Source organism: Tinamus guttatus, unplaced genomic scaffold (assembly GCF_059628265.1).
Source record: "Tinamus guttatus ecotype Peru unplaced genomic scaffold, ASM5962826v1 Tinamus_guttatus_pri_ptg000676l, whole genome shotgun sequence".
Taxonomy (NCBI): Eukaryota; Metazoa; Chordata; class Aves; order Tinamiformes; family Tinamidae; genus Tinamus; species Tinamus guttatus.
In genome coordinates, this window is record NW_028289210.1 from 1,328,625 (window position 1) to 1,342,272 (window position 13,648).

At 39.6% G+C, this 13,648-nt stretch overlaps 1 protein-coding gene across 1 annotated transcript in view; it reads right to left on the bottom strand.

Moving 5' to 3' along the window:
- The window catches only part of RAD51B (RAD51 paralog B), a 347,210-nt gene extending 333,930 nt beyond the window's left edge, over positions 1–13,280 (bottom strand). Inside the window, exons 1-4 of the mRNA XM_088536559.1 lie at positions 13,190–13,280; positions 12,215–12,328; positions 10,110–10,226; positions 3,748–3,884 (exon numbers count right to left, since the gene is read on the bottom strand). Of these exons, the coding sequence (XP_088392685.1) occupies positions 3,748–3,884; positions 10,110–10,226; positions 12,215–12,328; positions 13,190–13,273 (452 nt within the window). The 5' untranslated portion in view covers positions 13,274–13,280. The remainder of the gene's footprint in view (positions 1–3,747; positions 3,885–10,109; positions 10,227–12,214; positions 12,329–13,189) is intronic.
- Between the last annotated feature and the right edge of the window lie 368 nt (positions 13,281–13,648).

The window sequence follows — 13,648 nt, forward strand, 5'->3', positions numbered from 1 at the left end:
TTTGTCAGGTGAAAATCTGTTCCTATATAGTGTATCCTCAAAAATCAGAGCAATTTCATTAAGATAGGAGATGTGCGCACTATTTTCATTGTGACAGTACCTCTTGGCAAAATAAGCTTAGAGAAATCTTAAGAAAATGTGGTTTTTAGAACATTAGGAAAAAAAAATTCAACATTGTCTCAAAAAGTATCCAAGGTACCTAGGCAAGTTGCCAGGTGGCTATGACAGAACATCTATTCCATCATACAGGACAGGTATAACTGACATGATACAATGATACAACTAGACAGCTTAAGTGGTAGCTCCAGTGAAGGATTTGAGTAAGTGATTTCCTGCCTGATTATTTTGTATTACCTCATTAGCAAATTCAAAACCCTGAATTACAACTGTTAAACATAGCACTGTTTATTACCATTGTAGAGTAATTTTATCAGACAACTGGTGATTAACTCTAAAAAGAGTCAAAGGAGATTTGATAGTTGGGTATTTGTCCTTTATGGTCAAGTACTCATATTCCAATGTAAAGCTTAACAATTTAGTGATGAAAGGCCAATATTTTCAATTAACTTGCATATATAAAATTACTGAGAATACTAAATGCCACACGTTTTACTGACTGACTGCAAATTCTCCTGAAGTCAGTGGAAAGAAGTTTCACACCTCTGGACACAGGGCAATTTCTTCTAGGTCAGTAAATATAGATCCAAGAATTTTAACTTTAGAAATCTGAGCACAAATCTGAGCAGAGTAAATATTTTTCACAATGAAGATATTTGGGGGAACAAAAATAAAAAATACTTATCATTTAAGCATACATGTCCTACACCCTATGAGCTTGGAAAGGGTGACTTCTAGTGGATGATATCCATAGATACAACTTACTAGTGCTATTAATCCTTTTAATTTAAGTCCCTTTTATTAAAGCCAGAAATGTTAAAGCTATTTTTAAAAATAGCAACAACAAGCTTGAATATTAATACACCTGTCCCAGGGAAGAAATATCATTATAACAGACTATCTCATTCCTTTATATATACTGCTCATTACATCCAAACTGTCCCTGAAGTGCTTGGAGGGTCAGACTCTTGGCTCTGCATTTGCATAGGAAACCATGCACCTCATTTTGGATTCTGCAAGGGGTAAATAACCTGCGAGTTATTCAATTGTCAATATGAAAGGATGGGATACTTCCAGATGGGATACTTCCAATAAGCATATCACAGAGAACATCACCATTACACAAACTGACTTTAAATTACCTACTTACTGAAGTCTTGTTAAGTTCGCAGTACTATTTGCACAGCACCATGTAGGTTCAGAGTTCTTTAAGATCTAAATCCTGTTTGTTGTGGGGAACCCAAGCACTGCACAGAACATAAGTGACCTTCTCTGTAATCAGGCAGATCATGAGGTAGAAAATCCCTCAATAGTCTCAGCACTGGCTTATGAAAAATTGTATCCACTGCTTTTCAGAATCAACAAATACAGCTAAAGAGTAAGCAGACAAAGTTACTTTCAGAATTTCTGAACAGGTTTGGTACATGTTCAGTTAATAGTTGGCTATATTTGAAAAGCTACAAAACCCATTACGATAATTTTAATTTCCAGAATTCCGTCTACCTGCTTTGGTGTCCACATGTTGATGTGGTTACATCCTGCTTAAAGTAGGGTCAGCTATGAGGTGAGACCAGATTTTTCAAGGCTGGCTAGTCAGGTTTCAAAATCCTCCAAGGTAGCACAGCCTTTCTGAGGAACCAATTCCTGTGCCTCACTAACTTCACATGAGCATCTTCTCCTTATATCCATTTGAAACTGGTCGTTTCAATTTATGCTTGTTGTCTCCCTGCTACTGTAGCACTGTGCTGGCTTTTTTTTTTTTTTTTTTTTTTTTGATAACCTCTTCCTAGATAGGGGAAAGGCCACTATGATCCCCTCAACATTGTGTCTTCCTCAGCCTGTGTTCACAGACAAGTACTGTAACTTCCAACCATCTTGGTGGCCCTTCACTTACCTCACTCCAGTTTGCCAAGTCTTTGTTTTACTGGGGGCCCAAAACTGGACACAGTATCTAGATGTGGTCTAATGAGTAGCAGGTAGAGGGGGGTAAACCCCTCAGCGCTGGCTCTGTGAACTGAGCCCAGGAGGGTGAGGATCTTTACTGCCAGGGCATGCTGCTGCCCCACCGAAGCCTGATGCCTGTCAAGACCCATAAACCCCTCCCAGCAGAGCTGCTCCCCAGCCAGTCGTCCCAGCATGTGTTGTTGCAAGAGATTCCTCCTTTCTAGGTGCAGGAACCTGCCTCTATCCTGGCCGAATGTTATCAAGTTCCTGTTGGCCAGTTCCACCAGTCTGTCTAAACCCCTCCAAATGGTAGTGTCACCCTCAGGCTTCTAGACAGGTCCCCCCACAATCTAGCATCAACTGAAGACTTAGCACAGTGCACTTGACCTCCTTCCAGGCCACTGGCCAAGCTGTAGAACAGGACACATCCCAGAACAAACCCTCCTAACCCAGGACCCCACTGGTAACTCCAGAGTATGACTCACTAACCACTACTCTGAGCCCAACCAAGGCCTCACCTATGCAGCTCTCCCCCCATTCAGATCGCACCATCCTAACCTGGATACTGTGGGGGATTGTGTTGAAAGCCTTTCTAAAGTCAAGGCATTGACAAACTTTGTCTTTTTTGCAAGGAGACCCGTTAGGTATGATTTACCCTTAGTACATCCACTCTAGTTCTTCCAAATCACCACCTTCTTCACACATGGGAGCATTTTCACACTGTTATCACTTCTAACGTTTCTTGTTCCTGTTACCCGATAAGCTTTGCTTCCAAATCCTGTCCACTGCTACCTCCTCTGCAATTCCTAATTTAAAACTCTCACCAGACTGACCAATCTGGTGGCAAAGATGTTCTTGCCCCTTGTCAAGGGGGCCCCACTTCTCTGTAATAGTCCTCCATCCTCAAAGTGAGTCTCACCAGCTGCACAACCGGGGATCAATCCACAGGATTTGTCTGCTTTTCCCAAGCCTTTCCCAACAGAATCTAGGAGAACACCACCGGGGCCACTGGGTCTGACTTATCCTCAGAGCCATGGAGTCCCTCTTGCCACACTCACTGCTAACAACATGCATACATCTGTGCTCTCAACCAGGCAGAGCACATACTGTCTCCTGTCCATTCAATTGTTAGGAAAGACAGTAAGTGCACAGATGAGTAGTTCTTATTGTGGGGGCAAAGCAGGATGAAGCAGAAATACTACACAGGGAATGGAATATTGTGTACTGCAGGGCCAATAACAGAGGAGGGGAATGAGGTTACTGCAGAAGGAAATCAGAAGAAAGGGAGGGCCAGCAGCAGCTCAGCAATCTGAAGAAAAACGTTAGTCCTGATTAGACAACAACTTGTATTTCTCTTGTACTTAAAATGTTGAGCTTTCACATCCTCAGAAAGATCCTTGCTAACTTCACAAACTATAGTATGAATAAATATTTTATGTATGGGATTGCTAAGATCATTTATAAATTCAAAAGAGTGTGATCCAACCATATCACAACTGGAATCCTAAGTATAATAAAAATTAAGGTAGGCAAATACTTCTAAGTGAATTATAGCAGCTGAATGCTTAATAACTACCATAGGCAACTATTTTGGAAAAGCTTAATTATTGCTCAAAATGTATTTGATGCCTACAAGACAGAGCGCTAAAGAAACTGAAAGCATGTGTTATGGAATTATGTTCTTACCTTTCAGCACTGAACGCAGACTCGGTGTCAATGTATATAACAGCCCCATCCAGTCCTCCCATGCTCACAGGTAGCGTAGCCAGAACACTCATCATAATACAAAATTGAGTTTTGCCACAACCTGGCGGGCTTGTTAGCTAGAAGGAAAAGGTAACAGCAGAAGCAAGAGATGTCACATTCATTTCACTCTTGCAGTAAAATTCATCACTACTGAAAAATAAATAATTCCCCTTCAGAAGCAACTCTACTCTTGGCTTCATTTTTCTTTCTTCACCATCCCTCTTTCTCTGCTTTCTTACATCTCATCTTTGAGATGCTCTGTTCCCTTCCCGATTCACAAATAGGCTCTTCCCTAAAGCCACGGCCAGACTATTCATCTGCTTTGTGCTACCTTCTAAAATACAGCAAGGTGAAAGATTCACAGGCGGTATTCACATTACATTATGTCTGTGGCCATTAGAGCCCATATCTGCTTGAAAGCAAGTCAAAAGCTAGCAGATTCACAGGGCTAAATCACTGATGAGGTATCATTATTGCCTTGGTTACAATCAGGTCCCACTTGGAAACCACAAGTATAACTGCATATATCCTGTGAAGTCTGCATCTGTAATATGAACCACATACATGCATAAGCAGATTTTATCTCTCCCAGAGAAGACATCTTTAATATTCCTGGTATAAAGTAACAGGAGATGCGAGATATTAGCTTATCATACTTCACTGAAATTATTATCTATTCAGCATGCATTTTGCCCTTGGTGTTACCTCCCTATCACCATATTTCAACACACACAGAGCATCTAACCAGGCAGGTAAGCATGCCAATTTTCAGCTTGCACCTGCACTTACTCAAAGCCTCCTGCGGTTGGGCATTATTCAAACAGAACGCATTCAGCTTGTGTGAAATGGTTCCAGAATGACTTTGATTCAAGAGCAAAACCTCAGCGATCAGACAACGACATTGTTTGAGGGGATCCCCAGCCCCTGAGCACATGAGCTGTCTATGAGGGACGGCAGGAAGTCATTCTTTATCTACGCACGACTTTGCAGAGCCTGCAAATGCTGGACTCTGTTCAAATAACTGCACGTCCATTGGTACTATATTTTTTTCTAATGCAATATCATACTGTTGCTGCTTCTGGGAAGGGAGATGAGGACATGCAATTAATTCTAAGGGGACTGAAAAACAGAGTAAATATGAAGCAGAAATGACCTAACACACTAACAGTGAGAGCCATAGGTCCATTCTGATAGTAACCAGGACTAAATAACAATGCAGGAGAAATGAAAGCGTGCCCAGGAAAGCTACTCTACAAAATAAAACAGCCCCTCAAAATATCAAGTATTGCCAAAAGAGAGAATTAGATTCAGAGATAAATATATTGAAATTTAAAAAAAAAAAAAAAAAGAGCCAGAGCATATGACAGTTTGGTGTTAAGTACAAGCATTGCTTTAACTCAAGGCACTACAGCTCTAGCATGCTGCCATTTTAAGCAGGAGCATTACCTACTGCTTCACTCTCCAGTAAAAATTCCCTCTCATCACTTTTGTCTTCAAAAAAGGACCAAAAATCAAGTCATATCCATCAACTCACTGCAAGCTTTCATTTACGGAACATACATGATGGCTTTTTCTTTAGGAGCATATGCTGGATTTAGTGAACTACCCATCAGGCACTAGCCATATTTATGCAAGTAGCAGTACCCCATCCATCATATCTAGTTTATAAAATACTGCATCAACAACAGCTGCCACACTTTAATGGGAACCCAAAGCATATATTAAAATTGCAGAGACAATACATATTTTTCAGACAGTGAGAGCCAAAGAATCCTAGCAGCTGTTTCTGTTTAACAAGTCAACTTGAAATGCATGAGGGGAGGTCATCAATCCAGTTCTTAAACTGAAGTGTTTGGACAACTGCGAGGAGGCTTCATAAAAACCTTTGAAAATTGAGCCCTGCCTGGGAGGTGCACTGAAATCCAAAACATTTCAGTGGTTAATTAATTAATACGCAAGTTATTTTAGCAGAGGTGCCATAAGCAGGTCTGGGTAGGTCTGTACCCTAGCTGAGACAGAGAATCTTACAAAAGGACAAGAGAGCAACTCAGTGAAGCAGGAGAGAATTTCCATTCCAGAAGGCAGCACTACTTCACCTTTAATCAGCATTCAGTTAATAGACATTAAAATGGCATTTGAAGTAAACCACAATACACAATTTTTAAGACTATACCATTTCATTATGGCTACATATTATGGCATCAGCAAGCATTTTGAACAATACAAATGTAGCTGGAAAAAAAGGCTCAAGTGCCTCTAATACAATTTAACGCCAATGTCTGCACAAAGTTTGCTGAGCTTGTCTTACTCTAAATTTGCTTTTAAATCAAGAGTCCACACAGACAGAAATGTCAGAACTACAACAGTTTTTAATTTGTCTCTACCTAATAAAATATGCTTTTATTTTTCAGTAAGTTATATATTATTTTCCATGGCACATCTGTACAGTTTGGATAGAGTCACAAGGAACTAATTCTTCTTCCCAAGAGGAGGATTAAACTCTTCAATATCCACAAACTTGAGCTTTCTCTCAGAGGAGCTGGCCAAAAGGTCTGACATCTGACCACAAAATTTCAGTCATGATTTCATTTCCAACCTAAACCCTAAAAGTGGTTTGGGAAAAATGGTCTGAGACAGTATAAGGCAAATGAAATCCCTCTGGCACTCGAAAAGCCAGCAGACTTGGCTGTAGAAGACACTGCCAGAACTCTTAACCCTGTGGCTCATGTATTCAAATTCCAAGTTTCCAACCACCCTGACTGCTGGTAAAGTAACAGGAAGAAGATGATTTAGCCACATCAGTCAAGATGTAAATGTTCCAAACAACAGTTTTGAAGAGAGCTTCTCTCAAACTTGGAATATCTAATAACAAAAATACTGAAGGACAATCTGCTGGTCAGCTGTGCTCCAGGCCATTTAAGGAGCAATTTAGAATGATTTTAAGCTCCAGAATCACTTGAATCCAAAAAAGAACAGGACCTGCTAGTGTTTGCATGCCACAGTGCAGGATCAAAGCAATAGCAGCCGATATTTGATAGGCTTCTACTAAAATTTCACTGACAATCACACTGAAGAACACTTGCAGTGCTGCCAACCTTCGAGACTACTTGAGATCTCATGACTCCTGCAAAAATTCTTTCAGTCACATTACTCCAGAACAAGGCTTTAAACAGAAAAATCATTTGCTGTGCAGGTAATTGTCCTTTGTTGTTATGCTTGTTGGGAAACGGAAAATACATGGCCTAATCCCTTTTCAGATTTACCACATAAAGGGCAAGTAAAAAGCAAAACACTTTTTCATAGCCACCATCTCCAAGTTAATCTTCTAATTTCTGGATTCTGCCCGGTTATGTTGAAGGTATTTCTGATGGCTGACGCTGATGTGTACTGCAGTGTGAACCGCTACGACAGTGCAAGCAGCACCAAGCTACTTGTGGAAGGACCTAGCACTTGCAATTACAGCCTCATCCACTAGATGTCTTGTACAGACTTCAATATCTAAATCTTTTAATATACCATATGGGCATTTAAGATAACTGCATTAGACAGGCCTCTGCATTTTTTTTAATCAAAAGATGTTAAAATAAAGAGATTGAACACAAAAATATTCTTCAGAGAAAGATTTTAAGTCCAAAGGTTATCCTGACAGAGGGCTTTCCATTTGCAACCAAGTTAACTCAACTTTGAATATATATTTTATTTCTCTCAGTTACTTTCAAATACATGGATATTTATGGAGTTTGGCCATTCTTAAAATAGGCTTTAGCAAAAGTCTCCCATATATTCTGACATCTAAAAGGCCAATGTTTTAAAGAAATACTCAAAGTTAAAAAATACAAATTTAAGTATCGTTATAATTAATAAAGCTAAGAAGGATTATAAAATACATAGCACTAGAAAACTAAACATTTTACTTATTTCCTGATAATCATTATTTTATACCATCTGAGGAAAAATATGCCTGACACTCATGTTTTGAGATCAGCCATTTGCAGCCCTTCCCTTAAAAAACAAACAAATGAGTCCTTTAACCTTTAAGGTCAGTGTTCAGCTGAACTCCAGTCAAAGCCCCAGCCCACCAGTGACAACTCTGGTCAGTCCTTACACTGAGGCCAGGCCCTTAATGCAGTAATGAGTCAACTTGATGCCTGTGCCCAGAGCCACCCCACGCGGGTATCAGGCAAGAGCTGCTTAAGCTGCTCTTAACGCAGAGTGTGCCCCTGTGCATGGGCCATCGTTTACTCCAACATGACAAGCTGCAGGATGGAGTCACCGGGGGGCTGAGTGATCATCCAATAACATCCAAAGATGACATTCTGCCTCATGCGTGGTGCCCAAGGCAAATGACAGACTCAAGGACATGCCAGCATAGGCACAACACAGAAAAAGGCACAGGAAAAGCTCTTTCTCCTACACATGCAGCAGTGCATCTAAACACCAACTAAAGAAGTGAAATTAAGTACTTGAGGCACAAGTACTCTTGACGCAATTATTGGTGAACAGCAATTCCTCATCAAGGAAAAGTCACAGAATCAGATGGAAATGCCCTGAAAACCAAATCCAAGCCACAAGAAGGCATCATTTACTTTCACATAATCACAAATTGGTTGACGTTGGGACTTCTGAAGATCATTTAGTTCCTCACTCCAGCTACCCACCTCGCTTAAGCAGGGTCATGTTGAACACCCAGGCTGCCCAGGACCATGCCCAGAAAGCTTTAGAACATTCCCATGGATGGAGACTCCATAATTTCTATGGGCAAACTGTCACTGTTTTTAGTTTCTGCCCTGTCAGGAGGCACCACTGAAGAGCCTGGCTCTGTCCCTTTTATACCCCGCCATGAGATACATATGTTGACAGGATGCCCCATGCCATCTCTTCTCCAGGCCAAATAGTCCCATGGCTTTCAGCCTTTTATCACGTCACAGATGCTCCTGTGCCTTAAGCATCTTAGTGTCTACTTGCTGGATTTTCTCCACTTGCTCCAATAACACCATTATCTCTTTCCTGCTGAGCCCAGAACTGGACGCAGCACTTTTCAAACACTTTGCTATTTTGTCAGGTGCCTGCATGAATCAAGCATCATGGTGCAGTTGAGGTCAGAAGGCATCTTTAGTTAACACCTAGTCCAGCTCTCCCTGTCAAGCAGAATCACCTAGAGCACCACACAAGGGGAAAAAGTACATTCTTCATAACAACATTTTTGCAACTTCTCACTTGTTTTACTCTACTGCGGAAAGTTGACAAAAAAAACAACTGGTGAGGGTTGTTAAAATGTTCAGGGAAATATGGTTTCAACTTTCAACTTACCTAAATTCAGAACATAAGACATATTTTTTTCCCAGTTATTTCAAGTGCATAACTCAGTTCACAAAAACTTTACTATAAAAATGTGCATGTGTCTACAGTGCATAAAAGCAATGTCTGTCTAGCTTGGGATTCTGTATCCAACGTGTGCTTACAACACAGAGCTAGGGAATCAGATAAGAAAAGGGCACATGTACTGATGCTCCCTCCAATATATGCTTCTCCACCTCCAGCAATTTCTACCTCAGCAACTTCCTGAGACAGAAGTTGCATCTTGGTGCTTTTGTAATACTCAATTACTCCTCTGAACATTTAGCTAAACCCTCTTTCCAGATTTTATGAACTGTGCAAGTTGCTATCAATTTCTGCAAGATCAGGACTGTCAAGTACTAGAAGACAAAGTGCTCTGTTTTTCCAGGCAAAAAAAAAAAGCCAGAGAAACAGATTTAGTTCTATTTACAATTTGTAGTGTTGTAACATATGCGCATATAAACTATAACATAAGCCTTAACTACATAAAGAACCTTACAGAATTACTGTATAAATTAGTTATAAAAATGGAAAACTGTACAAAATCATTTTCAGACCTGCTCTTGTTCCGATTGCTCATTGTACCTGTATGAAAGCTAATGACTCCGTAGAGCCAGAGTGACTCTGTGTTGGAATACACAAACTCACGACTCGGCACCTTCTGCTCTGATCGCTAAGCAGCACAGCAGGTCTCATTTTACGCTTCCATGGGGCATTTGTTACTTCAGTTTCTAGGAGAATTTTCATATTTATGAAGAAAAAACACGGTCACCAAATTTTTTTAGTTTTCTCAGTTACATGACACACTGCAGAGACATGCAAAATGCAGCTTCTGCTAATTAAAAGAAGAAAAGAATCTCATCAAACACTAAGAGAGACAAGACACAATGGAGTGCAATACGGTTGTGACAGGTGAATTCTAGGTGTGATGTGCAACTGCCACAAAATACACTGAACAATGTTACCTCTGTGAGGGATCCACAGGGCACTCCTCCATGCAAGACTTTATCCAAACCGTGCAAGCTGGTGGACAAGAATGCTGAGGAGGGATTGACAGCCCTCCTCACTTTCATTTCATAAGCCTGAAACAGATGGGAGGGAGAAAAAAAAATCAAGTCAAGAAAAACTTTTATTATTATTATTATTATTAATTTTTAAACACCCTGGAAGAGCGAACTCATTTACTTTATCGACCTAAAATGACTTAGCACTTGCCAATAAGCATACAGTTTTAATCTTCAGCTGCACTGCCTTCTTTCCCCATCACTTCTTCAATCACATTTTATCCCACTTACAGCTTTCAGAGCACATTTTAAAAGTTTGTTGCATCCACATAAAGGTCTTATACTCCCATATTTGATTTTTTTCCACACCGTAGTATTAAATCAAAAGAAGTATTTTACAATTATATTTCTAAGTGTTGTTGTTTGTATTCACCAGGGCTTGCTTTTAACCCATAAAACTACAACTTTTAAATGAGGAAACACTATACATGTAGTTAGTATGAAGAACATTCACAGAGAAACCTAAAACCAGAGTTTAGGTCAATGTTCATTAGGAATTCAAATCTATCTAGGTTCAAGAAAAGATTCTTAAGTCTTTGAACAAGAACTGAGCAGATCCTATAGCCATTCATTTTTTTATTATTCTTTTTGTGAGGAAGGCTAGTTAGGGAATTAGATACAAATAAAAGGGTTGAATTCCAAGTTCCTCGGTTGACTAGAATTGTCCCAAGATCAGTATTCCAGTTCACCAGGATTATATTCGTTTTGGGAACCAATTTAAACCAAAGAAATAATAGAAAGGGAACATTGATCTGGAAACACCAAAACATGATGCTTTCAAAAGAAAGGTCTTTTATGGACCTTGCAAAATCTGCTAAGACCAGCATACTCCTTAATTCAACCATTGAGCATTAGAAGTTTTTGAAGTTTATCAGAAAAAAAAATCCAGACAGTTATACCAGCAGGCTAAGACAACTGTCAGAACTATCATGAAAAAAAAAAAAAAAAAGGGCACAGTTTTCCTCTCAGTTATGAGAGGAAATGTCTAGAGTATGGTTAGAGTAATATTCTAATTGAGTAATACTCAAAAATCATTCAGATCTCCGCTCTTCAGTTCTACTGAGGAAAAATTTTATAAGAAGAAAAAAAATAGCTCTCAGGACACAAAACAGGCCAAAATAAAGCCAATGAATTTTACTTTGCTCAAATCTGCATTTAGGCTCAGAATAAACTTGAGGAGTGAATGTAGTGTGGAATATATTTTTCAATTTAACAATTTTTGTTTAACCTATGGCAGAACTTAATCCCTGAACTGTACCATAGCAACAAATAATCACCTAATCCAGCTTTCCTACATAACACACACCCTAAAATTTTATCTTGTGTTTTTAATCTACAAAATTATAGTTGAACCAGAGGAATCTTGAGAAAAAATAAGAAAAATCTAAATAAGGAATCCAAGTGAATGTATATTTACCTTAGACAATCTGTTCCCATGGTAAACCCTCCTAGTTGCTAAATATTTTATTTTTTCCTCTGTTTCCTCTGTTTTAACAGAACATTATTTATGTCAAACTTAAAAAAGAAAATAAAACCCAGCCATTTGTACTGCAGCTAACACCCTTCTCCCCAGTTAGATTAGATGTGTCCTAAGACACTTTATATGCTCATTTACATGGAGGGAAAAATTGCTCCAAACAAAATACAGTACTTTCAGGATCACTTCACTTCTTGTCTAAAAGCCAGTTTGTACTGAAATTCTCATTCTTTGCTTGCAGCAAACATTTCCTAGAATTGCAGGGCTCAAAATAGAAGCAACTCATATACACACTGAAATGCAAGACAGAATTCCATACTTTTCTATATTACTCCAAAACAATGCTGCAAGCCTGAACAATATCTTTAGGCTACAATGCCTCATAAAAGGCACTGCATCAAAATATTGTGTAATCAAACTGAGATATGACAAACATATGCCATTTTCCCCAAGGTAGAAAGAAAAGGCACATTATTTAGCTTTCTCTCAGGCACAGAATTAAAAACAGAGTCAATGCACGCTTACTTACTGTCTGCATTTTGGGAGCACAAGCTAGGCTGACTTTACAAAGAAGCTTCTGCACATTGCTGTAGCTCTGCCCCGTCACCTTCATTAGCTCCAATAGTGAAAGACATAAAAAGTCCTGTAAAACAATACAGCAGTTCAGAGAACTCAACCTAGGTACCAAGGCTGGGAACTAACATGATGCAGTTTACTCGTAACTGTTTTATGTGCTTTATACGAGATTTACAACCATACAACATTATTCAGTGCTATGCTATACCTCTCCTACCTTCCTCTGATACCAGTAAGGTTACAGTAAGTAGAGGAAATTTTATTCATATTTTACAAGACAAGAGTCAATGGATCAAAAATATAAGAACTGCCTGATACAACTGCAATGAGATAACTTCGCCTTGCCCTCCCCAAAAGTCTCTGCATACCTGAAAAACATTCAGATTATATTGCATCTTCCACTCAGCAAACTCAGGGCTAGATCCTATATTTCCCATGCATACAACTTAGGTATATAAGTGGGATCTCTTGGCTTTCTTTAGCAAGTGTTCACAAGAAAGACTTCAGGATATATCCCTGATCAGCCAACAAGACACAGAATAACACCTCCCTACATTCAGGGTTTGATCTGAGCCCAGAAAATAGAAAAGTATCAACGTCACTTCTAATGAACATGCTCTTCATACACTAGGTATGTGATACAGGTATATTTTATGGGGCACTTATGTGGAGTATGGTGTCATACTCCACACAGGTAGCAGCTGTGGCCCTCCATTAAAAGGGAGGCTTTAAAGTTTCGTAGAAGGAAAGGTAAACATTTAAATGTTTGAGTTAGGCATCTATTGCTTTAAAACGCTATTTTTACAGGACAGCAGGCAAGACAAAGCCTTAAGTGCCCCATACTTTATAGAAAGCAAAGCTTCAGGCACATTGTTTTGAAAAACAAAGTAAACAGTACTGGAAATAAAACACAAACCCAGCCTTTCACCTGACAGGTAGTGATCTGATGGCGACCCAGCCTTTCACACAGCTCCGGAGACAATTTTGCTCTTCGCAGTTTCTTAGCAGCCATTCTCCCTTATCTGTGGGGGAAAAAAATGTTTGAAAAAGGCCTGTACAATCACCCTGCTACATGCATCGTAGCAAGTGCTGTGGTAAATTCCACAGCAGCTGGAGAATATTTTATTTGTTGTTTTGAGATGCCGGCTTAAAGAATATCCACTTAATTCAGAGAAGTCCTAAAACTGTTGTACACAGCAGACAGTTATCTGACATATTATCACAGTGATACTTTCTTTCCTTAAAAATAGTGCAAACCCCAGCCATTTCTGCTTGTCTCTGTGTACAGTTTTCCTGCCTATCCATCCCAGCGAGCAAAATCGCAGCAGGCACCAGCACTCGGTCCTGCACCTGGCTCCTGAAAGGGGAAACACGCACAACCACCTGA